Source organism: Thunnus albacares, chromosome 6, assembly GCF_914725855.1.
Source record: "Thunnus albacares chromosome 6, fThuAlb1.1, whole genome shotgun sequence".
Taxonomy (NCBI): Eukaryota; Metazoa; Chordata; class Actinopteri; order Scombriformes; family Scombridae; genus Thunnus; species Thunnus albacares.
In genome coordinates this window covers 32,208,331-32,235,389 of record NC_058111.1, presented here as the reverse complement: position 1 = coordinate 32,235,389, position 27,059 = coordinate 32,208,331, and the positions used below count along the sequence as shown (strand labels likewise).

The 27,059-nt window shown below is 41.7% G+C and overlaps 1 protein-coding gene across 1 annotated transcript in view; it reads left to right on the top strand.

Annotated features, from left to right (window-relative positions):
- Positions 1-27,059, top strand: part of LOC122983820 (alpha-2-macroglobulin-like) — a 60,414-nt gene that overhangs the window by 6,321 nt on the left and 27,034 nt on the right. Inside the window, 5 exon segments of the mRNA XM_044353946.1 lie at positions 24-200; positions 5,066-5,290; positions 7,255-7,318; positions 7,699-7,844; positions 17,538-17,687. Coding sequence (XP_044209881.1) covers positions 24-200; positions 5,066-5,290; positions 7,255-7,318; positions 7,699-7,844; positions 17,538-17,687 — 762 coding nt within the window.

Sequence of the window (27,059 nt, the reverse complement as noted above, 5' to 3'; positions counted from 1 at the left end):
CTATATCTTTTTGTTTTCATCAGGTTAAAGCAGTTTACTTCAATAACACACCTATTCCTGACACACTGGTCTTCTTGTTCGAGAGTGAAAGTTGGTCAGGACGCACAGGACCTCTACTACAGAACCTCACTACTGACAGCGATGGTATCGCCACTTTCTCATTAAGCACAACTAACTACGACAAAGACATCAAGCTAACAGTAAGTCAACGATTCTGGTATTTTAATAGCATAGCAAACTGAGGTAAATTAGGGTGACCCTTCTAACTTACCCAATTGTGGATGTCAGTTTCCATTCTAGTCCAGTAATAGGGGCTGATCACTGCAAGTTTTTTCCACACCACAGTATGATCCATACCTACTGCAGCTCAGTTCTTCAAATAGCTGCTGATAGCACTACCTTGCCTAAATGTTTTTGCTTGTTTCTTCTTCTCCAGCAAATGTAATGAAGAAGTCCATCTGGTCAAAGAGAAGCTCAATGTAATCTTAATACAAAAGAACAAATGTCATTATTGTGATTGATGGTATACAACATCAATACTAACCAACATCAATACTAACCCTTGAGCACAAAATGTGAAGCTCTTCTTTTTATGATATACCTCTCATGTTTACTGAGACCTTCCGGAAAGTGATTTGGAGTTTGAGACATATAATTTCTTTTACAAGTTTTGCTGCTATTTTTCCTTCTTTCTTTCTTTCTTTCTTTCTTTCTTTCTTTCTTTCGTTCTTTCTTTCTTTCTCTCTTTCTTTCTTTCTTTCTTTCTATCTTTCTTTCTTTCTTTTTTCTTTTCTTTTTATCACTGACTGTCCCTCAAGCCCTATAAAACCCCAGGTGACTGTGCTTTTCAAGCTGTTGCACCCAAATTATGGAATACTCTTTCCTTATCACTGTGATTCCTAGAGTCCTGTGAAATCTTTATGAAGCAGCCGAAAATGTTCCTATTCAGTTAGGCTCATGGTTAGCCTGTCTGAATAGCGGCTTATTTCCTTGTCTGTGTTTTGGATCTTTTGTACTTGTTTGTGTGTCTCTGTCCTCATTTGTTTGTTGTTGCTGTGATTTTAACTTGTCAGCCCTGCACTGTCTGTTATCGTTGATATTTTTCATTAATGTGAAGCATTTTGTGATATATCTGTGAAAGGTGCTATACAAATAAACTTTACTTTACTTACTTACTGCCAGTGATGCAAGCACTCTGGCTAAACAACGGAAATTGGATTTCAGAGCAGGATGTGTTGGTGGAGAGAAATTAAGTGGACAAGATCTGAAGAGGCTCATCACGGGGTATATCATAGTGGAAATGTTACATATTTCCACAGTTGACTCACCCTCATTTAGACGCATTAGAGAAAATACCAACAAAGAGCGATTTCAAGCTGCCACACAGAAAGACATTTGCTGGCTACCTCAAGAGAAAATGCGGTGATGGCATCTAATTTGAAGGCCACATGCGGAGAGGTAGACTATGTTTCCACTACAGCTGACATCTGGACAGCTAACAACAAAAGCTTTCTGGGTGTAACAGTTCACTGGATCAACAGTTTAACTTTGGACCATAGCATGTTAAGGAATCAGAGGCAGGCACACATTTGATGTTATTGGCACAGAGATAGAATTCATTCATTCATCATATGGACTGCTTGGCAAAATTGTAGCCACTGAGACAGACTATGCATCAAATTTTGCCAAGGCATTTAAAGCCTGTCACATTCTGAACTGGAAGAAAAAAGTGACGAGGATGTCACTTTTACAGATTTCACAGAAGCTCCCTCCACTGAGACTGATCAGTTTACTCTTCCCCCTCATTACTGGTGTGTATCACATACAATTTACCTAATTTCCACCGGTGAAATACTTAACTGCCAGTGCAGACACCAAGGCTGTGTATAGGAGTAGTACTGTGAAAATGCACAGCTCTTTGGACCAAGGCAAGTCAATCTACATTTGCATCAGAACATATGGAGGAAGTCAGCTGCAGAAAGCTACTGGTGCTGTCATCCACAAGGTGGAATTCCTTTTATGAGGCCATTTCCAGAATCACCGAAATTCTCATGAACGAGCTGAATAGCCTGTATGTCAGACTGGGAAATAAGTGCCTCAATGACAAGGATTACCAATACCTGCAAGAGTACTGCACCATCATGAAGTCGCTTACAGCAGCATCTTACAAGGGGAAACTGTTGTTATGGGACTTTATGACCAACCCTTGGAGTCCTGATGTCAAGGACACTTGCCTTGAAAGACACCCTATCAAGGATGACAGCTGGCCTTCCAGATGTCATCGTGAGGGTGTGCCTATATTTCTCAACCTCTTATTTTTTTGTGAATTTATTTGGGCAGATTTGTTGCATTGCACCATTCATGATAAGAGGGAAGAGATCTTACTGCAATATTTGTTTTTAAAGCAGTCAGTACAATTATCCAAACATCAGTAGTCAAAACACATAAGATCACTTATAGTGATCACAGTTACAATGCCCAACCGCTTATATGGATCAAAAAGCTTGGGACAGAGTCATTCCTATACAAATGCTGTTTAAATAATTCACTTATACTAATGAGGTAGTCCAATTGCAAAGTGCAGTCCAGTTTGAGACCCACTGTGGGGACCTCCTTCCTTAGGTAGATGAATACTTATTTTAACACTTTAATTTTCTGAAATTAAAAGCATAATTAAAACAAAAGCAGGATTTTGAAACCTCTTTTATTTGAATAGAAATACAAATGATTTTGCTGCCTCAACAAATACAGGTACAAATACAAATACTGGTTTCTCTGCACATCCCTAGTCTTTTCACATATGAAAACATGGAAAAAAAAATTTAAACTATGGTAATTCTATTTTCTATTTTCTTTTTACCTTACTTCCATAGTACACGTATGATGTGTATTTAGCAGCTGTGGCACCATTATCAGGCGTTGCGGTGCACCTCTGCAGGGTTGTTTGGAGGTGTGGGGTGGGCCTGTTTATATGTAACCACAGTGAAACAATCAGAAAATAATGTTTTATTCCTCTCATTGGATCTCACCGGCTTCCTCCTTGCCACTGTGTGCTCTCCTCATCCACTCTCTAGCTCGCTCGTTCGTAATGAAAGTAACGAGTAATGTAACTAATTACTTTTGATACCAAGTAATAAGTAAAGTAATTTATTACTTAGTAATAAGTAAAAAGTAACTTATTACACTTCCTGAGTAACTTGTCCAACACTGATCTCTAGGATGTAGACAGAATTGTTTCCTTGTCAACAATCAAGAGAAGACTTCATGACCACAAACTCAGAGGATTCACCACAAGATGCAAACCCCCTGGTAATTCTCAAAAACAGAGAGGCCAGGTTGCAGTTCACAAAAACATACAAAACAAAAGCAGTAGAGTTCTGGAACAAAGCACTATGGACTGATGAAACAAAAATCAACCTCTATCTAAATGATGGAAAGGAGAAAGTGTGGTGAGGAAAAGGAACAGCTTATGACCAAAGGCATAGCACCTCACCTGTAAAACATGGTGCTTCTGTTATGGCTTGGGCATGTATGGCTGCCAATGGAACTGGTACACTGGCATTTATTGATGATTTTACTGCAGACAGAGGCAACAGGATGAATGCAGAGGTGTCCAGGACACTTCTGTGCGCTCACATTCGGACAAATGCATCAAAACTCATTGGACGACAATCCTAAACATACAGCCAAAGCAACCAGGGTCAAGAGGTAGAATTTCCTCAACTGGCTGAGTCAATCCCCTGATCTCAATCTAACTGAACTGCATTTTACTTGCTGAAGACCAGACTAAAGGCAGAGACCCCACAACAAGGAAGAGCTGAAAGTGGCTGCAGTGAAGTTCTGGGAGAGCATCACCAGGGAAGATACAAAGTGTCTGCTGATGTCTATGGCTCCAAGACTTCAGCCAGTCATTGACTGCAAAGTGTTTTCTGCAAAATATAAGATATGATTATTTTATTTGACTTCATGTTTATCTGTTCAATTACATTTGAACACCTCAACTTTGGGCACTATGTGTTAAAAGGTTCATTACACCAAAGACGAATCAGATAGGTATGTTTTTACAATGTAATTAAAAATAGACAATGCGGCATTCACAGGGACAGCTACACATTCTCTTCCTGTTTTCAACAGCTGTCGTAACTACGAGCAACCACCGACGCTTCAGCTGACAGTCACCACTTAATGTAGTCACCAGTAGATCTCATAAACACTGGCTCTATCAGTCATGTGACCCTCACCTTGCATTGACTGTAGAGGTCCTTCCAGAGTCTTTGATGCCTGTAACAGATACAGAGAGAAGCCAGCTCTCTTGTGACAAAACGCTGATCACAGAATATACTGAGACCAAATATATTCACTTGGTTTTACTTACACTGAACACAAATAATACAAAAACAATGTTTTATGCGATAAAGTACTGACCTTGTTGCAAAATTTAAGGTCATTCTGCCTCTAGGGGACACTACAAGCTCAAAAGGTGTATATCTCACAATTGACTGAGCATGATCACGGCTCATTTCCAAGTCAGCACATGAAATTTAGTGTGATTAATCAGTGGATGGAGTTTATAATAAAAAAGCAAAAATTTGAGCAATACTGAACTAAAAACTTTGAAAAAATTGTCAAAAATCATTAACCATCATCTTTTTGCAACACACATTGCAAATTGTGAGGAAACTTTGCTTCACTGTAAACTATACTCAATTATGAAGCCCATTAGTCAATGGGTAGAATCGAGATAATGTGGGTGCTTATCAATAAATTATGAGTTCTTGTAAGAGTTGTTACCACTGTCTTATGTACACTGTTTCAACATGTTGAAGAGACTTTGCTTGACAGACCTGCCTGTTGCTAAGCTATAATTGGACAGTGTTCAGAGGAGGGAGTTAGCAAAGGATCATTAACTTAGGCATCACTACAGGATAGCCAATGTTAAAAAGACTCTTTGTGAGCTTGCTGCTTCTGACAATAATCTTTTAAGAATGATAATTAGTAATAAATGGAATATATTTTATCATTTGTGTTGTTAGCTGGTTAATAGCACTTCTTCTCTACAATCCAGGCTAGCCTGACACAACGCCCGGAGCAAACATACCAAAGTCCACACTATAAGAGAGCAGAACACACTCTGTCCTTGGTCCGGCTGTTTTCTCCTCATTCTAAAACGGTCAGCTTTCTAGAGGTGAAGAAGAAGGAGAAACCACTTCCCTGTGAAAGAGAAGAGCCCATCTCCATCCAATACACTATAGTAGGAGAGACCCAGGGCTCTGTGGATGTGATGTGTTTGGTGAGTGCTGGGTGTAAAGTGTGTGTACACTTGGTGATAAACAACTGAGACTACAAACTACTGTTAACCCTGGAAAAAAGCAATGGAAAAAAAATTCTTTGCATTTTTCATGCTTGAGACAATAATAGCAACAATCAAAAAAATTTTTTTAACAGACCCGTCAGTATTTTTTAATATAGGCCTCTACCAAACGGTTGAGACGTCACTTCATGGTAAAGTATCAAATACATTTACAAATACGAATAAATAAATAAATAAATAAAAAATAATAATAATTTGAAAAAGTCAAATAAAATGCTAACTTTTTGAAGAAAAAAATCAGACTAGCTCATCTGCGTGGTGGTGCAACAACACAAATGTGCATTAGAGCCATTTTTTTCTGGTGTATGATAAGAAGTATTGTTGGTTTGCTTTCAAACACAGGAAAACATTGCATTACTGACATTTCCATCTTGACATAGAAGTGTCTCCATTCTCTTCTGCTTGTTTGGGCTGATAATCAGGATCCTCTATTTGGTCATCATCATCACTCAGATCAGCATCAGAGTCTTGAGGATTTTCTGGTATAAAGGCCAGAGAAGTGCGTTGCCTTGCACCGTAAAATGTTTTAGTGTCTATCTGTCATCTGTAACACAGAAAGAAAAAATCAAAATTACAAACCTTGAACTGTTATAATGCTAGTAATATGTTAGTATACCAACATATGTCAATTTGTTACCATGGAATTGGTAGTATTACCAGTACTAGTATTATTTCCACGTATTTATTCCAAATATTTGCCATACTCACAGTACTTTGAAAGCATCTCAGAAATAGTGAAAAATCATACTGATATAAATTTTTCATCAAATATGTAATGGAATAACATTAAATATATTAACAACAGTGAATGTTCATAAGTTTTTTTTATTGCATAAAAACTGTAAATTTATTTTCCTAGCATCACCACCTTTGTCACTAAATGATAATTGAACCGTTTAGTCAAGCATGTTTTAGACAGTAAAAACTCATACTTATAAAATTAGTTTGGCATATATATAATGGAATAAAATGTATCATATTAACAACAATGAATGATCAGAGTTATTTTATTTCATCGCAAATAGTCAATTTTAATTGCATTAGTTTAGCTTCACTACCTTTACCATAACATGACAAACAAACCGTTTTGTAGAGCATGTTTTTAGAAAATTATTTGACCCTTATTAGACTTATTTTGTTGTATCAAGTTACATAACTCTGTTCAGTAAGACCTCTGAAACAATTGAGTCGAAAAAATATGCTTAACTTTGAAAATTCCTCATCCTCATGTCTGGAGCGACTTATTTGTTGCTAACTTCCTGTAAGGAAGCGAACTGAAAAGTCACACTATTTAAAGGCATCTAGTGAATTTTTTTTTAGCATAGCATACCTAAACCAAGTGGTAGAGATGGCTCAATCAAGTGAAGTTCAACACATTTTTCAATAAGATATAGTGACTCAAAATGTGTTCTGCCAAACAGTTGAGCAGAACCTTAAATTAAAGGGGCAGACACACATCATGATTGTAGTTAAGATTTGGGAATCGACTGATGAGACCAAGTCAGGTTGAGTTCCTTGTGCTGTAGTCTGGGTCAGTTGTTGTTGATGATCAAAAGAATTTTATGGTATGTGGTGTTTAAGAATCATATATACAGTTTACATCATACATGTTCGTACATTGATTTTTTATTTTTACCTTCAACATCACAGGTTTGGGTGGAAGCAATTATAAAAATGCACTGAAAAGGGTGTGCAAACAAAATCATAGAGATTAGAGAGAGAACGGAGAGAGAACGGCGAGAGTATTATTTTGTTATCCAAGTCATTCAGGTTTCAGTACAGAAGTACAACTAGGATTCAGTTCACCTTGCTCTTACAAAGTTCCCTCACATCCAGCTCTCTCTGGAAAGTTTACAGTTCATGTTTCTCTTAATTTCCACCAGATCTTATCCAGAGGAACCATCATCAAGCAAGAACTTCAGAAGGTCACAGTGCAAAAGGAACCTGGTAGGTAAAGATGGCTTTGAAAATGACTTAAGTGAGAATTATCTACCCATAAAGTCAGATTTGCAGAAACACTCTCAAGCCAGTTTTATGTTTTAATAATAAAATATTATCCAGTAGAATTTTGCTTCATTTCATACACCAGGTGGAGAAAGACAGAGGAAACAAGGGGAGAGAGAGAGAGAGAGAGAACTTTAATTAAATCTATAGCACTTCAACTAGCCGATACATGGATGATCCACACATTTCCTACTTAGAAATAATCAAAACACATGTTTTTTGGTCCAGGGAATGAAAGTTTCCAAGACCTGAAATTGTAAATGTCCTTTGAATTTGTTTGTTGGTTTATATGGTTGACCATGACATTTTGTTTGCTTTTTCAGTGACTGAGGGGGAAGTGTCCTTTCAGTTGAAAGTGTCTCCGGAGATGGCACCAGAGGTCCAGGTTGTTGCTTATGCTGTCCTCCCCAGTGAGACTATAATAGCCCACAGTGCAAACTTCTCCACAGAGAAATGCTTAAGTCACAAGGTCAGTGCAAAAAGAAGAAGATGATGATGTAGATTTAGATGTAAAATGATATATCAGTGTAGTCTCATGTTTAGGCTTCTACTTTCACAGTGGTTTCATTCAGCTGTGAAAAGCAACAGTATGTGCAAACCCAGTGGTTAAGGTGCAGTCACACAAGCACCAACCTGCAGATGTCCGATCTCCATTTCATTTAAAGCCTGAAAAACTGACGAATTCAAGGGCACATTTCCTGTTGTGCTGACTCAACATTCACCTTTTTCAACTATCACCTGCTGATTTGCATGGTCGATCAGTGTATCATTGCAGTGTTCTAGCAGAGTGACATCACCCCATTTAGGGCATTATTACACTGACAGGCTGCAAACCACAGTATCACTCTCAAATGTGATCCCACAGCTCAATATTTAGTTACTACCCCCATTAGAACCAAAACATCAGTCAAGTCAACCAACTCACGTGGAATTATTATTTGAATGTAGAATAACTACAGCGCTGATGTATGGTGTCCAGGCTATGACCTCATCACTCCCCAGAGGGAAGCACCAAGCGAACCAGTGATAATAACTGAAGCAAAGTCTTTCAGCTAGTTCGGGCAGCCAACTTAATTAATCACAGTGGTGTACTTAAATTGTCACTGCTCTGCTCACTCTTTTACTGCATGCCTGTTTCCACATGGCTCACCTGAAAGATATGGTGTCAGATACTGCAACTGTTGTTCATGTAGAATTTCAAAAGCTCCACCTCCACCCTCCTTTGCTCGGTTGGCGCATACAGCAAAAAAAGTTCCTAGCTTCCGAGTTTGCTTCTGTGCTGTGTAGCTTATTGAATATGAACAGCAGTGTTTCTCCCACTGGCCCCACCTGGCCCTTTACATTGTGGCAATGTCACAGATTTTTAAATCGCTTTTCTCGGCTCAAGGAAAGTTTTATAAATATAAAACCTGCATGGATCAAAAATTCACAACAGAAAGAGCCATAATTGAACTTGTTTGCAGTTCAGGGTGTCTTGTCAACAGTTTCATAGAAGTCTCATTTACAATGGTGGTCTATGGGGAAAATGTTTTTTAGGCCGCAGGGGTGTTTTTCGCAGCAATACCGCGAGTAACCACTGGGAAAAATTGGCTGCAAAGCTGATTGGCAGCACCCTATCCACCTCTTATAATACATCCATGTCCTGCAGATTCTGAGTTTACCTTCCCCTAAGGTGAAGTTAGTATCGTCACTCCCCACTCCCAGCTGTTCCATGAGTTGGCTGAGTGGTGCGGTAGCATGCATGGAGCTAAAGAGTGAGCAGAGTACTGAGGGCTTAAATACACCACCATGATTAAAGTGGTGCATTGGATATATGTTGGAGTGCAGGCTTCAACCCAAGTTGAATGGATTATTATATAAATGGAAATATGTACAGTGATGATATCTCCCATCTAGGCTTGGACCTTGTCACTCCCCACAAGGAGGCACCAAACTCAGCAGGGAGTGGGAAGTGACGATAACAACTTCCCCTTGCACGCCTCATTTCATATCTTTCTTTTGTCAGATGAGAGGCTAATGTAATTGTACCTTAAGAAACAGAACAGAAAATCATGAGCTACATGGGTTGTCCCTGTATCAGCCAAATCAGCTACAGATTGAATCTAATGACATTTTAAGATAAGTTTGATAAATTTCCATTTACCACTGAGATCCATCATGCCTCCAGGCAAATAAATTGGCCTGTTCCTGGACAGAAATCTGAGGGTGAACAATCAGTCCATCATCTTAAAAATAAGAAAATGTGTCTTCTATATACATATTATAATAACTACTGTAGGAGCCATGAATGGATTAATTTTCAAGTTTGAATGAATTGCAAAGTAATAATTTTTTGTTTTATATTTTGGGTTATTTTGGTTTGTTTATTATTGCATGATCACGGTGATTGATAATCAGGTCACATGGATATGGGCGGTGGTATCCAATAGTTAATATAAGCACCTGTTCACCTGCATGCCGGCTGGTAAGAAAGAGACAGAGGGTGAGTGGGTCGTTGTATTTTTTGTTGACCGCTGTTTTACATCTGATCGCTGTGATTATTTTGAGTATATTTTGTGCACGTTATAATAAGTTGATCCTTTTCATTAATAAAAGTTATTAAACTTATTTTTTGATCTCAGCGAATGTTTTTGGTAGCGTGTCAGACAAACGGCAAACAAGGCCCAACCTCAGCTTCTCAGCGACTTTTACATTGTTGCCAGTAATCGCACCATTTTTGTCAACAAAAAACGGCATTAAAAGAAACATCACCGGATGGCGCATGGGCTCAAGGATCGATTGGAAGGGGATTAAACAAAGCGATCGTCGGGGGTAAATGACTGAAGAAGGCACCGGCTGTCAACTATTACAACTTCAGGAGCCGCAGTTAAAGCCAACCACAGAAGCCAGGTAGGCTTACCGGTGTTTGTACGCATTAAGCTGTGTATTAATGGAAGGAATGCGGCTTGCATATTCACTGCCGTGTGTCCGCTGGGGACAACTGGCTGATTGATTATCGGTTGAGAGGTGGCTCACCCGGAGTGTTGGCATTAACCTGACTGTGGTGCAAAAATAAGGAATCTCTGCTTGGTCTCTTTGAAGTTTCCGCTGTGCTGTTGATGTGGAAATGTTTGCTGGATGAATTGCCTTTCGGTCTGTGGATGTATCCTTAAATGCACAAATAATGTATTGAAAAAGACATCGAAAAGGAACTCAAAAGAGGAAAAATGAGTCAAATAAATGCTGGTGTTACAAGTTCTCAAATGGAGTTTGGGAAAAGAAAAGCTCAACTCACTGCAAAGGCGTTGGTGAATAAAATTGAAAAGCTTCAACAGGAACGCAAAATGACTGTGAATAAAATTAAAGGGCTCATACCACAAATGAAATCATTCATGAAAAAAAGGGAAAATGTCTCTCATGTACAACCCCTTTTAGAGAGTTTAATTCAACTTTGTGAAAATGCCAACATGTCACATATGTTGATTCCTTTACTCCCAGAGGATGAACAGAGGAAACAAAATGAATGGTTTTCCAGCATTGTGAATTACAGCAACACACTTAAAGAGCATGTTGAACAGTGGTTGAGTGAACCAGAGGAACTGCTCCACAATGACAGTTGTGTTCAATCTGATCCTGTTGAAATCAATGAAGATGTGTCTTTTCTTCAAATAGCCGATGAACCTCAAGTAATAATGCAGGCTACATCCATAATCATGACAGATGATATACAAGATGATGTAAAGCCAAGTAACAGTGTGTCAAATGTGGGAAGCAGAGTGTCCAGATCACAAAACTCTGCAACAGGAAGAAAGTCTGCTGCTTCTAGTATTTCTTCTGCACGTCTTAAAGCTGAGGCGGACTTGGCAGCTTTAAAGATAAGACAAAAATTATTAAAGGACAAACACGAACTGGAAGAAGAGGAGGAACGGCTACGTAAAAGGAAGGAGTAGCTTCAACTGGATCAGGAAATTGCTACACACATGGCTAAGCTAAATGTGTTCAGATCTCAGAGCATCCTAAGTAGGAAAACCTCTATAACAAAGCAATCGGATGGAATGAATTCTTATTTGGAAAAAAGACAAGGAAAAACACAAACCCTCAGTGCTAAGGCAAATCCATTTATTCCACAAATGTCACAAAAGGAAATCAAACGTGACCACCTGGATACAGGAGCAAGGCCTGAGGAGAGAAATCCATCTCAGTTCTTTCATTTGAAGCCTATGTCTGTAGGGTGCCATGAACCTTAGCAACATTCAGTGTATCATGATGCTCAAGCAACTACACAAATGCAATATGGAAATGTGTCATATGCAAATATGGGTGCAGAAAATGAAGACCAAAACAACATGTTTGGCATTATGAGGAAGCAAAATGAAATCACTACACTGTTGATACAGCAGCAATGTCTTTCGTGTTTGCCCAAGCGAGATATACCAACTTTTGATGGTGATCCATTAAAATATCATGCATTCATGAAGGCTTTTGAGGATGGTGTGGAAAGGAACACTGCGAGCCACAGTGACTGACTCTATTTCCTGGAGCAGCACACTAAGGGTCATCCAAAAGAGCTTCTTAGAAGCTGCCATCACATTGATCCAGAGAGGGGATATGTTAAGGCTAAGGCTTTATTACAGGAGCAGTTTGGAAATAAGCAGAAGGTTGCATCTGCATACATGGAAAGGGCTCTTTCATGGCCTCCGATCAAAACTGAAGATGTGAAATCTCTTCAAGATTACAGCTTTTTCCTCAGAGGCTGCTGTAATGCCATGGAAGAGGTGCAATACTTGCATGAGCTGGACATGCCTGCCAATATGCTGGCCATTATAAGGAAATTGCCTTACACATTTAGGGACATTTGGAGAACTGTAGCCTGTGAACTGCAAGAAAGGCGCAGCCAGAGAGCTACATTCATTGACATCACTAATTTCATAATAACTGACCCAGTGTTTGGAAACATACAGGATGCTCCATCGCTGACAACAAACAAAGGTGTAAGCAAGCACAATCCACAATCTCGTTCTGGAATTAAGGGAACTAGTTTTGCTACCACTGTAGCCCCTGTGGGAAACAAAACTCAACCTGGAATCAAAGGGAAGGAACATGTTCAAACTGAAAGGAAGACATGTCTTTGCTGTCGAGGAGGTCACGCATTGGATTTGTGTCCTCAGTTGGGGAAAAGAGCACATAAAAAGAAGATTGGCTTCTTGAAGGACAATGGTGTCTGTTTTGGCTGTTTGTGTATTGGACACATCAGCAAAGATTGCAGAAAACAGATTTCCTGTGCAAAATGTGGTCTTAAACATCCAACCATACTTCACATTCCTCCAAAGGAAAAGGAATCTGAGCTAGCTGAGAGGAAAGTACAGGTGTCAGTGGACAGCACTCTGGTGTCAAGTGGTCTTACTGGGGCTGGTGATCACAATTGTAAACTTCCCATAGTTCCAGTGCAAGTTAAATCCAGAAAGGGGAGCAAAATTGTCACCACCTATGCTTTCTTGGACCAAGGCAGTACAGCAGTATTCTGTACAGAGTCTCTGATGCACAAGCTTGACCTTACAGGGAAGAAGGTACATATTCTTTTACGGACAATGGGCCAAGAGAAAGTTGTGAGCAGTCAAATCGTGTCAGGCCTGGAGGTAGCTGGCTTGAATGGGGAGCACTTCTGTGAACTGCCCAAGGCTTACACGCAGGTGTGCATGCCTGTTCACAAGGGGAACATTCCAAGACAGAGTGATCTTCAGAGATGGCCTCATTTAAAACATGTCAATTTGCCTGAGATTGAGGCAAGGATTGAGCTGTTGATAGGGACAAATCTTTCTAAGGCCTTGGAACCATTGCAAGTCATACGCAGTGTTAATAATGGACCCTATGCAATAAGGACAATGCTGGGTTGGGTTGTGAACGGACCACTGAAAGGAGACAGTGGAGATGCAATGGACTGTGAGTGAACAACAGAGTGTCAGTTGTGTGTTTGGACGAACTTTGGCAGCAGCAATTTAAGGCAGATTTCCCTGAAAGCAGCATGGATGAACAAATTGGCATGTCAAGAGAAGATCAAAAGTTTATGGAACTGGTCACAAACTCAGCAAAGCAAGTGAATGGCCACTATCAGATCAACTTACCTCTGAGGAAAAGGGACGTTAGCATGCCAAATAATAAGAAAATCATTGAGCAGCGTGCCTTACACCTGAAGAAGAGGCTTCAGAAGGATTCCTCATTTCATGCTGATTATATGGCCTTCATGAATGACCTTGTTGCCAAAGGTTATGCTGAAAGGGTGCCTGAAGAGGATGTGGAATGTAGTGATGGCAAGGTCTGGTATATCCCGCACCATGGCGTCTACCATCCTACAAAAGGAAAGATCAGAGTTGTCTTTGACTGTGGAGCGAGTTTCCAGGGAACATCACTTAATGCTCAACTCCTACAGGGACCAGATCTTACAAGTTCACTGATAGGAGTGGTGACCAGATTCAGGAAAGAACCAGTGGTGATCATAGCAGATGTTGAATCCATGTTTCACCAGGTAAGAGTGCCAGTGGAAGATTTTGATTTGCTGAGGTTCCTCTGGTGGCCTGATGGGGATTTAAATCAAGATCTCGTCGACTTCTGGATGATGGTGCATCTCTTTGGGGCGACGTCATCTCCCAGCTGCGCCAATTTTGCCCTCAGAAAATGTGCAGAGGACAACAAAGAACAGTTCAGCCAGGAAGTGGTGGATAAGGTCCTACATTGCTTCTATGTTGATGACTGTCTTGTGTCAATGGCTTCGGTGGAGGAAGCAGTGTCACTTTATCATGACCTCGTCTCCATCTGTACTAAAGGTGGATTCCAGCTCACAAAGTGGATAAGCAACAGGCGTGATGTTCTGTCTGTGATACCTGAGAGCCACAGAGCTAAGGATATGAAAAGGTTGGACATGGATCAGTATGTGCTACCAGTAGAGAGAGTACTTGGTGTGGAATGGTGTATCCAGTCTGATACTTTTAAGTTTAAGATTGTGATCAAGGACAGACCACTCACCAGGAGAGGGATTCTCTCAACAGTTAGCTCCATCTATGATCCTCTTGGTATCTTGAGTCCTGTTGTCCTGTCAGCGAAGAAGATCTTAAGGAATCTGTGCAGGAGAGCACTTGGCTGGGATGATGTCATACCTGAGTCAGTTGCTCAGGACTGGACAAGTTGGCTGGATGAACTTTGTCATTTGGAGAAATGTAACATCATGAGATGTCTGAAACCACTGGACTTTGGAGAAGTTACTACAGCACAGCTGCATCATTTCTGTGATGTAAGTGAAGAAGGCTATGGAGTAGTGACTTACCTGTTGTCACGAAATGCCCACTCAAGTGCGCAGTGCCTTTGTTATGGGAAAGGCTAGGGTAGCTCCACTTAAGTCTGTTACCATCCCCCGAATGGAGCTTATTGCTGCCACCATGGCAAGTCGCATTGATGTCTTGTGGAGGAAAGAGCTGCACATGCATCTTCAGGATTCTGTGTTTTGGACGGACAGTGCTTCTGTGCTCAAGTACATCAGAAATGAAACTTCCAGATTCAGAGTCTTTGTTGCCAACGGAGTCTCAGAAATTCGCAAGGCCTCACACCCTTCTCAATGGAGGTATGTTGAAACTGCAAGCAATCCAGCCGATGTTGCCTCCAGGGGTGTGAAAGTAGATACATTTCTCAAGAATGCAACATGGGTGTCAAGGCCTCATTTTCTCCTTCAACCTGAGAGTGAGTGGCCTGTCTCTCCTGACGATGCTCTTCAACTTCCATCAGATGACCCTGAGGTTAAGAAAGCTGTTGCAGTGAATGCTATACAGGTCAGAGAGGAGGTTGATGCAGTGACTCGCATGATCCATTACTTTGACTCTTGGACCCATCTGAGAAAGTCTGTTGCTTGGATCTTGAGATTTAAGACTTGGCTCTTGTCTGTTTGTCAGAAGAGGAGACAATTGAGCATGGCTCTTGCACAGTCTGACTTGGATACGGACCAACAAAGACGTTCATTGGAGAAGGACATGGAAACTTTTAAGAGAAAGACAGTTTCAAGTTGTCTATCAGTGGAGGAGTTTGAGAAGGCTGAACTGGAGATCATCAAGTTTAGTCAAAGGAAGAGGTTTCCAGAGGAATTCTCCAGATGAATTCCACTCTGCCCACTGATGGAGGATGGTGTTCTGAGAGTTGGTGGTCAGCTCAGCCGGTCATCTATGTCAGCAGAAACGAAACATCCTATAATATTGGTTAAGGATTTACATATATCAGCCATTCTTCTGAGGCACATTCATCAAGAGGTGGGACATGGTGGTCGTAACCACTTGTTATCCAAACTGCGTGAGAGATATTGGATCACCGGTGCCAGTACAGCCATAAGGAGAGCTTGGTCAAAGTGTATCATCTGTTGACGGTTGAATGCTCAACCAGTGTCCCAGCAGATGGCAGACTTACCTTATGAAAGAGTTACTCCAGATGAACCTCCTTTTACTCGTGTTGGAGTAGACTATTTCGGACCTTTTGATGTGAGGAGCAGAAGGAGTGTAGTGAAGAGGTATGGAGTCATTTTTACCTGCCTGGCCATACGCGCAATCCACATTGAAGTGGCACCTTCACTGGACACAGACTCTTTCATTAATGCACTTAAACGCTTTATAGCGAGACGTGGTCAAGTTCAGGAATTGCACTCTGATAATGGGACAAACTTCATTGGAGCAGAGCGTGAATTGAGAACAGCTATTGAGCAGTGGAATCAGTTGCAGATTAATGGTGTTCTTCTTCAGAAAGGAATAAAATGGACTTCTAACCCCCCCGCTGGCTCACATCATGGAGGATCTTGGGAGAGGTTAATTAGATCAGTGAGGAAAGTCCTCAATTCCACTTTGAAAGTGCAAAACTTGGACGAAGAAGGCCTTCACACAGTTCTCTGTGAAGAGGAAGCCATCATCAATGGCCGTCCAATTACTAAAGCATCCACAGATCCTAATGACCTGGAAGCATTGACACCAAATCACCTGTTATTTTTGAAGACCTTACCATCTTTGCCACCAGGAGTCTTCCAGGGGACAGACATGTATGTTCGTAGACGATGGAAGCAGGTCCAGTACATGTCTGACTTGTTCTGGAAAAGATGGGTTAAAGAATACTTACCTCAACTGCAGGAGCGTCAGAGGTGGTCAGGAGTGAAGCGCAACCTCATCCCTGGAGATATAGTGCTTATAGTGGATAACACGGCACCTCGTAAATCCTGGGTCATGGGAAGAGTCCTACAAACCTTTCCAGACAGGAGAGGTTTTGTGCGTCAGGTGCGCATCAAAACAAAGAGCAGCTGCCTGGACCGACCAATAACCAAAGTCTGTCTAATACAGGAGGCCGAAGCTGGATAAGGAGTGGCTGATGCACATTGTGACACTTTGACCTCCATTTTGACTCTGATTTTTGACTGACAGACATAGAGTGATGGTAAAGATCACTCTGATAAGACTATGTGCTAGTAACCTCTGGTCTTACTGACTTATGACACATGTACAGGATCGGGAGGAAGAAAAAGTAAAGTAAATTTATGGACTTTGATTATTGAGCTTTTAATTGCTTCATGCCTCCTATTAAAATCTGTAATGTGAGTAATTATTATGTAATAACCTAATAATTAGGGGCTGGCGTGTAGGAGCCATGAATGGATTAATTTTCAAGTTTGAATGAATTGCAAAGTAGTAATTTTTTGTTTTATATTTTGGGTTATTTTGGTTTGTTTATTATTGCATGATCACAGTGATTGATAATCAGGTCACATGGATATGGGCGGTGGTATCCTATAGTTAATATAAGCACCTGTTCACCTGCATGCCGGCTGGTAAGAAAGAGACAGAGGGTGAGTGGGTTGTCGTATTTTTTGTTGACCGCTGTTTTACATCTGATCGCTGTGATTATTTTGAGTATATTTTGTGCATGTTATAATAAGTTGATCCTTTTCATTAATAAAAGTTATTAAACTTATTTTTTGATCTCAGCGAATGTTTTTGGTAGCGTGTCAGACAAACAGCAAACAAGGCCCAACCTCAGCCTCTCAGCGACTTTTACATTGTTGCCAGTAGTCGCTACAACTACTTCTATCAGATGATTCGCTGGAGCAAAACACAGCAGGTTTACAGCTCTAAAGGTCATTATGGTGCATCTGTTTGTGTGTGTGTTTCAGGTGTTGTTGGAGTTTTCTCCGTCCTCAGCTGTTCCAGGAGAAGAAAGCATCCTGAGGTTGACGGCCCATCCAGACTCTCTGTGTGGCGTGAGCGCTGTCGACCAGAGCGTCCTCATTAAGGAGCCAGGGAAGACTCTGAATGTAGACAAGGTCAAGATCAACCACAGCAGATGCATTCGATTATTTTATTTATTTATTGTGTTCTGTGTTACATCAATGGGTTTGTAACAAGCAGCAATTTCCACAACTTGAGTCTGAAGTTAATGCCGAAGTACGATAAAGGGCCCCTAGATGCTCCATATGACTCCTGTTCAAAAAGCATGAACTTCTCTCTAGAAGTACTAAGTTGGAGTACAGTCTCCATCTCTAAATTCAGGCCCTCTAATAAGTGTGCTGGTGGTCATTTTGACTCATAGTAGCTTTGATATCTGCCGTGTAAGCGTTGATTGACAGCTGTGATTGACAGTTGGCTCACCTGCTGCTTTCCCCAGCTCCGGGACCCACACTGAGTCGGACTATGGTCTCAGTATTTCACTAAGTTTAATGTTACTTGATTACGATACCTACCCTGTTAGCACAATTTAGCTTAAGTAGCTAACGTTAGCCCAAGTGTGCAGCACTGCCGGTAAGATAGCATTAGCTTGGGTCTGAGGTAGCGCGGCGTCTTTCCAGGGCGTGAAAGGCAACACAACGCACTCCTTTTTTGGAAGGTCCTGGCTCCAAACTGAAAAGATGGCGGCAATCATAAGCTGGGCTTCAAACCAACTCCAGTGCAAACCGATGGGTGACATCACACCTCACTACATCCTTCTTCATATACAACCCTGTCTCACAGCAGTTTGTGAAATAGTCATGAAATTTAATCTATATGTTCGTGTACATGGACTCAAATTTTCCATCTTTTTTGTGAGTCAGCATGACTTTCAAACGAATATATTTCAATTGGAAGTGTGTTTTATGCTTGCACCTAGTTTTTATTTTCTGCCAGTCGGGACTTTGGAGCATAGAAGCTGTATTGTTTGTTATTCATTTTTTAAATATAATTGCTACATTACTCAACATTTAATCACAAGATTTTGTAATTGTTTTTATTTATTTATTTTAATTTTATCATTAGCCTACAGTCAATGAGCTGCGTCAGTCCTGTTATGGCTAGGCTAATGAACCCACGAGCAAGACACCGAGGCAGGAGGCAGCGAGTGGGGTTGGAAAAGGATTTATTTGCAAGGCGGTAAAACTGGGAGACTGGGGCCAAGGTCTGGACTGGTAGCTGGGGAACCTAGGGGCTTGGGCTGGGCGTGAGGCTGGGTATAGGGGATGGAGTGGGGAGCCAGGTCAAGGGATAGGCTGAGCCGGCGAGGCAGTAGGACTGGAGACAGGGCCGGGGTCAGGCTGAGGTCTTCTGCAGGCACAGAGAAAACAAAAGTCAGGCAATTGCTGGATACTGACAGAACAGTAATAAGTAGGCTGGAAGTGTGACTGACTGTCGGAACAGAGTCTACGATCTGGCGGTGAGTAGGAGGTTGCACCCTATATTTAAGCAGACCTCCTGATGAATGGCAGCTGTTCGCCCGACTCCCACACACCTGTCTCCACTCCTACAATTAGAACCCAGAGAGAGAGAGACACACACACACACTCACACACCCACTAGGAGGAGGCAGAAGTGGAGGGCAAGACAAGTCCAGTGGGCAGACTGGAGGACCTGCTGCCCAGAAGTATTTTCTTTACCATGTTAAGGTTTTCTTTTAATGATATCTTTAACATTTCTCAACACAAAAACACAAAAGTGTTCTTGATAACTCAACAATACAATAGGTTAATGTTATGGTCATCAGTTTTAATAATTTCTCCTTTCTCTTTCTGAGAAATAAAGTTTTTTTTGTCAGGTTTTGATAGTGATAGGCTAAGGAAGTGCATTGTGTTGTGGGCATGTTCAACTACTGTTTTGGGTTGTCTGCCGTCAGTGGGCTTCATTCCATTTCAAATTGCTTCTGTTTGCTGCAACCTGAATCCACACACCGTTGTCTCTGTTAAGAAAAGGCATTTTATAGCCTGTGATTGTAAAATGTGAAGTTGCTCTTTTAATTTCATATTTCCAAGAATATGTGGCTGAGGATATTTAATATGAAATCATCTTTCTTAAAACATATCAATTAATATTGAGCCACGTCATCCAATAAAGCATGTTGTACCATCTTGTATATGGCCATATAAATGGGATGAAGACAGGGTTATCAAACTAGACTTTACGTTTCACATTCCTCATTTAATCCCTGCACTTTCACATATCACCTTCATATATTTCATATATTACTTTCATATGCTTTCATTATTTCATATATTTCATCAAAGTGGACTTTAGAATGTGCATTGCATTCAACCTCCACTGTTACATTATTTAATCATTTATGCATGTCACATTTAATTGTTACTCTTGTCACCTTCATATATTTCATACACTTCATTTCTTTGTCCATAGCACAGCCCACATTTCCTTTGTCAATATTTAATTTCAAGTTTTATATCCCATTTCAAAACTATTACTATTCTATTATGTAAATAGACTTTAAAATTTCAATTTAAGTTTAGTATTATTTAGATTATTTCACTATTATTAATATTAACTTACTTTTATCTATTTTTATTCTTCTGTGTTGTGTTTTTTGGGAGCAAACACCAAGACACATTCTTTGTATGCTTGCATTGACTAATAAAACAGATCCTGATTAAATGGGTTATGTCATGTTGACATAAATCCCAAAACCAAGAATCATAAAGATACAAAAAATCTCCAGGGTTGTGTAAATAGAAGCCTATGCCCCAACCCTAACCCAAGCACTTCAGGTCTTCCCTCAAGCCTGTAGTAATGCCCTTGATTATCAGCAGTATTGTAATCTCTGAAGGTGACTCATTTTGGTCATTATTTACACTAAAAAAGAAAAAAACTAACAAAAAGGTTTGTTTTATATCTTGGGCCTTCAAAGTTTTCTCTGAAACTAGGCCTGGGATGGTTTGTGTCCATGAAATGAGAAAATTAAAACTTTATTGTGGAGCTAAACCAAATACATCATTGGAAAGGTCTCAACCTGCAGAGTAACATATGTCAGTATGAAGATTCTACATAGCTCCTGCTTTGAAATACTGACCTTTGAACCTTGACCTTAGTGCATGTTTGAAGGCTTATAATTCAGCAACAAAACAGGCCAAAGACATGAGACCAACAGTTATAGAGAGCTCTTGACCTCGGCTATCATGTGAGTATAATCAACAACTGGGTTTGCTCTCAAATATAGGTAAAATATGGTTAAAATTAATTTTCACCCATCTAACAATTAGATATTTAAAATCGTATTACACAAATGTGTTTACCATCCCCTTAAACTCTTCAGTGTAATTTCAATTCAATATTTGCGATGTCCAATTCTAGGAAAAACACTAATATATTTTTAAAAAACTACAATTCCCTAGAGCCGTGCCATGCAGCTTGATACAAATCTTGATACAAATCTAAAAAGGGTTGCAAAAAGATATATCTACTGAATATATCAAATTTCTAGTACAGCTGAACTAGTAATTACACTGCATCTAGATGAGCTATGTTAAGAAAATGTAAAGACGTTGGTTTATTTCAAAATATTTTAGTCAAAACAGGAGTCGAAAGTGCCAAGTCTGCCCACACGGTGGCCATTTTCCTCTGATGTCATGCTCAGAACGCTGCAAATGCAACACCACTAGCACACTGTTAGCTTAGCCTGTTAGTACCTGCTACCACCAATGTTACTGAAAAAAATACATAAATAGGTTGTAAGCTATTTAAATCTAAATCCATGGAGCTGTGTGAAAGTTAATCAGGATCCTTTCCAAGAAATGGAACAAAACCAGCTGATGCATCATGGCAGACAGGCTGGAAATAAAGCTGCTAATGTTAACTTCCCTGATTCACTCAACACTCAACAATTCATAAGAACTTCATAAAAACTCTGATTTTAATCCTGCTGCTTTGGTTGTTAAACTGTCACATTCAGTGTGTCTGTCAGTCAAACTGTCAGGTTTTGTCATGTTTTATGTGACCAGCCCAATTTCAGAAAAGGACAGTCATATTAAATCTCAACATTTTTGAATAGAGCTCTGCACACAATAAGTCAGGTCCTCCAGTATGTCCACCGGACAAACACGGACCATTGACTGTACTAATAAAATGAAAATAAAGAAATAAAGGAAATAAGGACAAAATGTGGGGTTAAATGTTGAATAATGTAGCAGTTATAGTTAAAAAAAGAATATTAAATAAGAAAAATAATACAGCTTCTGTGCTCCCAAATCCTGATTGACAGAAAAGAACATGCTCCATGAAACATACTTCCAACTGAAATACATTAGTTTGAAAGTCGTGCTGAGTGTCACAAAATAATTGAAAATTCATGTCCTAGTACACGAACCTAAAGATTAAATTTCATGACTATTTCATGAATTGCTGTGAGATTGGGTTGTTATATATGGTCTGTATCCTGGGAATGGTTGAGAAAATGTGTTTTTAGGGAAAGAGAAGAGTAATGCTTTCTATTTCCTAACTATTCACTTTTGAGATCTTCCAGAGCAAGACAGTGAGTGGAACTGCCCAGGTTTATTAAATTTAGCCCTAGACACACCCTAATCTTCTGCGGTCAACTTGTTAGGTTTCTCATGTGAGTCGCAAACACAATGCAACAAAATGTTAACGTTTTTTTGGTGCTAAAAAAGACAATATCTGGAAAGCAACAGCAACAAATGTCTCACATTAGTTCCTCACATATGTCTATCACTCATGGTAACTTGTATGTAGACAACTAGTCTTTCAGTATATGTATATCAGTATACCTCTAGCACTGAAAATAAGATAAGAGAACTCTCAAAGTTGTGACCCTGGTCCGAGTGTATACAGGCAGGGACACCGAACTTGGAGAACCATTCTGCCACCAAAACCTGAGCCACAGTAGAGGCACATTGATCACGGGTGGGGACGGCCAGTGTGTACTTACTGAAGATGTCAGTCATTATGAGGACATTTTCCATTCCATTATGGGCAGGTTCCAAAACAGTGTAGTCAATGGCCAGAATCTCATTAGGTCGTGAAGCCAACAAGTGTCCAATGAAATTTCGAGCAGTGGGTTGGGTATCCTTGGCAACTTGACACCTCTCACAGGCCTGACACCAGTGCGCCACCTCAGAGGACATACCTGGCCAATAACACTGCGGCCATAGTAACTCCAAGGTTCTCTCCACACCTTGGTGGCCATGCTCCTGGTGAACCTGAGTCAGCACCTTAGCAGGCAACAACAGCTGAAGTACTGCCTCAGCACCATCGGGGCGAAAAACCTGGTGGTACAAGACTCCATCCTTCTCAACCAGGTGGTCCCACTGTCGAAGCAGTGCCAATGCAGGCTGAGATGCCCATTTCCGCTCCTCATAGTTGGGACGCTGCTTTCATCTCCAGAACACCAAGACTTCCTGGATCACTGAATCAGCCTGCTGGAGAGCACCCACGTCAGAGAGGGTATAATGAGGCAAGACAGTAAAGGAGCTTGGGGTACTTAAGTCTTTCCCAACTGCAAGTCTTGCCGTAGTGGTTTGGGGAGTGAAGTGCCAGGGACCAGGGCTTCCATTTACTGTAAGCTGGGTGTATACTGACGAGACAAGGTATCTGCATTCTTATTGCTTCTTCCTGACCAGTATTTAATTTCAAAGTCAAACGATGCAAGTTGGGCAGCCCAGCGTTGTTCAGTTGCACCAAGCTTGGCAGATGACAGGTGACTAAGTGGATTGTTGTCTATGTAAACAACACACTTGTGGCCTAGCAGGTACTCCCTGAACTTCTCCGTCATGTCCCACTTTAGCCCCAAGAACTCCAATTTCACTGAGCTGTAGTTCAGCATGTTGTGCTCTGTGGGCCTCAGACCTCGGCTGGCATATGCTATTGGTCTGACTTTGCCCCCTTGATCCTGTGAGAGCACTGTCCCCAGTCCACTATGACTTGCATCCACCTCCAGGATAAAGGGCAGGGAGAAGTCAGCATAGGCAAGCACTGGTGTCATGGTGAGCTTTGTCTTCAGTGCCTCAAAACTTCTATGACACTCTTCTGTCCAGTTCCCAATGAAACCCAGTTCTGCCTTCTTCTTAGACCTTGTGCCCCCCAGCTCTGCCACCAGCCTATGTAGTGGGGCCGCCAACTTGGCAAAACCCTCCACAAACCGGCAATAGTAGCTAGCGAACCCCAGAAAAGACCACAGCTCTGAGACAGTAGTGGGGGGTTGCCAGTTAGCCACCACTGCTACCTTGCTTGGATCTGTGGAGACACCCTTGTCGGAGATCATATGGCCCAGGTAATGCACCTACTGTTGGAAAAATGCACATTTGGTGAGCTTCGCCTTGAGACCTTCCTGCTGAGCTGACCCAGCACCATCTCCAACCTTTCCAGATGTTGTTCTACTGTGGAAGAAAAAAATACAATGTCATCAAAGTAGAGAGGCAATGATTGGCCTTGCTGGTCTCCAAATAGCTGCTGCATTAATCTCTGAAAGGTGCTGGGGGCGTTACAGAGCCCAAAAGGCATGCGATTCCACTCAAACAGCCCAAATAGAGTGCAGAACGCAGTCTTGGGCCGGTCTTTCTCAGTGACTGGAACCTGGTTATACCCACTGGCGAAGTCCATGGTGGAAAACCCGTCAGCGCATCCAGGGATTCCTCAATGCGTGGCAGAGGAAAGGCATCCTTCTTTGTCTTGTTGTTCAGTTGGCGGTAGTCTACGCACATGCGCAGACTGCCATCCTTCTTCCTGACAAGAACAATGGGGGAGGCGTAGGGGCTGCGACTCTGTTCCCATCATGGACAGAAAACACGGAGGTATACTTCCTAAGAAGTGACCTCACCTGTCCCTGCTCTTATGCAGGCAAGGGGGACAAATCCATGGCCTCTATCTGATCCGGCACAGTGCGAGAAACAGATTGAGACCCCACTGTAGCTACACCAGATGGCACCTCAGTGACCCCTGTGGGCAAGCTGACAACTACAATGGTGCGGGGGTAGAGCAACACGTCAGTGGAATCAACATTAACGATTGGTATGTAGGCTGTGTCCCTTGTCACCCGAACTATAGCAGGGGACGCAAGCAGTCCAGCGGGAAAGCCAGAGTCCAGGGGCTCAAACAACACAGTAGTACCTGAATACTGCTCCGAGCACGTGGCTGCTACAACCTTCATCACACCACCTGGGATACGACAAGCCTTTCTACCCTGAACCTTTACCTTGCCTGGAGTATCCTGAGGGGCCTGCACACTAGCCCGATGGCACTTTTGTAACGCCTGCACAACTGACTCTGGGGCCTCGGATAGAGAGGGCAAAGAGAACAAGGCCAAGCCATGCTGCCCAAAGAGCTCTCAGTAGCATCTGCGAATCACAAAACACCAGGGACCTGACAGGACAACTCACCGGGGGAATCCTTCACCACCAACACCCTACACCGTGGCATTAACTTACCACAGAGCTCAACATCCAGCTCCAAGTAGCCAATGTAGGGGATAGGCAACCCATTGGCCGTTCTAAGCTGCAACCAGTGACAAGCGTGAAGGTGCTCTCAACCCTACGGCTCAAAATGCTGGAGGAAAAAGCTCTCTGTCACTGTAGACACCATGGAACCAGTATCTATTAAACAAGGCACTTTAACTCCACCCATGTCCACATCTAGATGAGGACTTGTCCAAGTTGACATTAGCTTGGAACTGTCCTCCAAATCACTGGGACCAACCCCTGAGCCAGTAGATGCCCCACCTGAACTATTGCTCTGCAATCCGGTGGGCGCTAGTTTTCCGAAGCCTGAGTTGGATGAGACTGCCTACCAGACTGTGAGGGAGCATGCAAGGAGTGCTGGGAGCGAGGAGGAACACGTGCCCCATCGCACTCCCTAGCAAAATGACCAGGCTGCTGACAGCACTGTCATATTATGGGACCATTACGAGGTGAATGGCTGCGCCGGTAAGAGTTCTGCAAAAGTCCAATGCTTCGAGTAAGCTGATTTAACTGCTCTTGCTGATGTTTCAGCAGCTCCCTCATCTCACCCATCTCAGCTACCTGGGGGGGATTAACCCACCCCTGAGGACCACTCTGAACACCATACTGAATACCAAACGCTGAAGGAACAGAGTGACTTTGACCCCTCGCACCATCTGGCAAACCCTCACGTTCCCACCTGATTGCCTCTCCCCTAACATCAAGTAAATTAACCGTAGGCTGTCTGCGCACAAACTGTTTTAGCTTGCAACGGAGGGCACCATCAAGGACATGCTCAACAAACTGGTCCCGCAGCAAAACATCAGCGTTAGGCATACCACCAGGTGCACGCTGCTTTACTGTTTCCATCAGGCCCATCAAAGCAAGGGAGAACTGCAGAGTCTCCCCTTACTGTTACCTTCTGGAAAAAAAGCTTCCTGTAAGGCTACATAGGACTCAGAACACCCATACATCTCCTGTAACACAGCAATGATCTTGGCTGAGTCCCCCCATTCTGCACTAGGGCGATATTTTATCTCCTCACGTGCTTCCCCTTCCAAGCGATCGAACAGAAAAAATGCCTGATCTGATAGAGATAAATGTCTCACCCTCATACAAGCTTGCACCTCCTCAATCTACTCAGTCAAACCTATGCCTGATCTTTCCCTAAACATGGGACATTTCCTGTCTCGGGGCACAAAAACCAGTCTCTCTGTGACAGGGGCACTAGCAATGGAAGGAGCAGTATCTGAGGCAGAAGAAGTAGAAGGCCCAGCAGTGGGGCCCGGCACAGCGGCAACCTGTTCCTGGCGCAGCCTCTCATTATCTGCCTTTAACTGTGCAACTAGGTCCCTCAATTCTCGAAACTCTTCCTCCATAACTACAACCTGATCAATGAAGGGAAGCTCTACAGTTGGTGGGGAAGGGTGATACAACCTCACCAGGACTTCCTACAGATCCACAAGAAATTAGCTGCTGCTTTGCCTTTAAGCAACCAAGAACAAACAAACCAAAAAAAAGAAGTAAAAAACCAAAAAGATTAAACAATGCTGCTAACAATTTTTTATTTTTTTATTTTTTTACAAGCAACAAAACAAAGAAAGAACAAAAAAAGAAGAGAGGAACACACGTCTCTGCTTTCAAAAAGTGAATCCTGCCAACTACGCCAGACTGTGACAAGAGGAATAGGGATTAAAGGGCACTAACCAGTGTTATCAAAAGGATCCAACTACGCCACCCTGGGGGTTTTACCCAGGGACAAGTGTTACCTCAGACCAGTAGCATTAACTCAAAAGGCAATAGGTTCATTACACCAAGAAGTGAGAGAGAGAGCATCAATTCTCTATTTTTAACAATAGCAAAATTTAGTAAAAAAAACCCAATTATTAGACGTACCGATCACACAGATATTAAAAGGGTCAAACCCAGGGATGCTCAGTTAAACACAGCACACAGGAAAAAGGAGGAACCATCACCTACAGTCACCAAACCCACCAC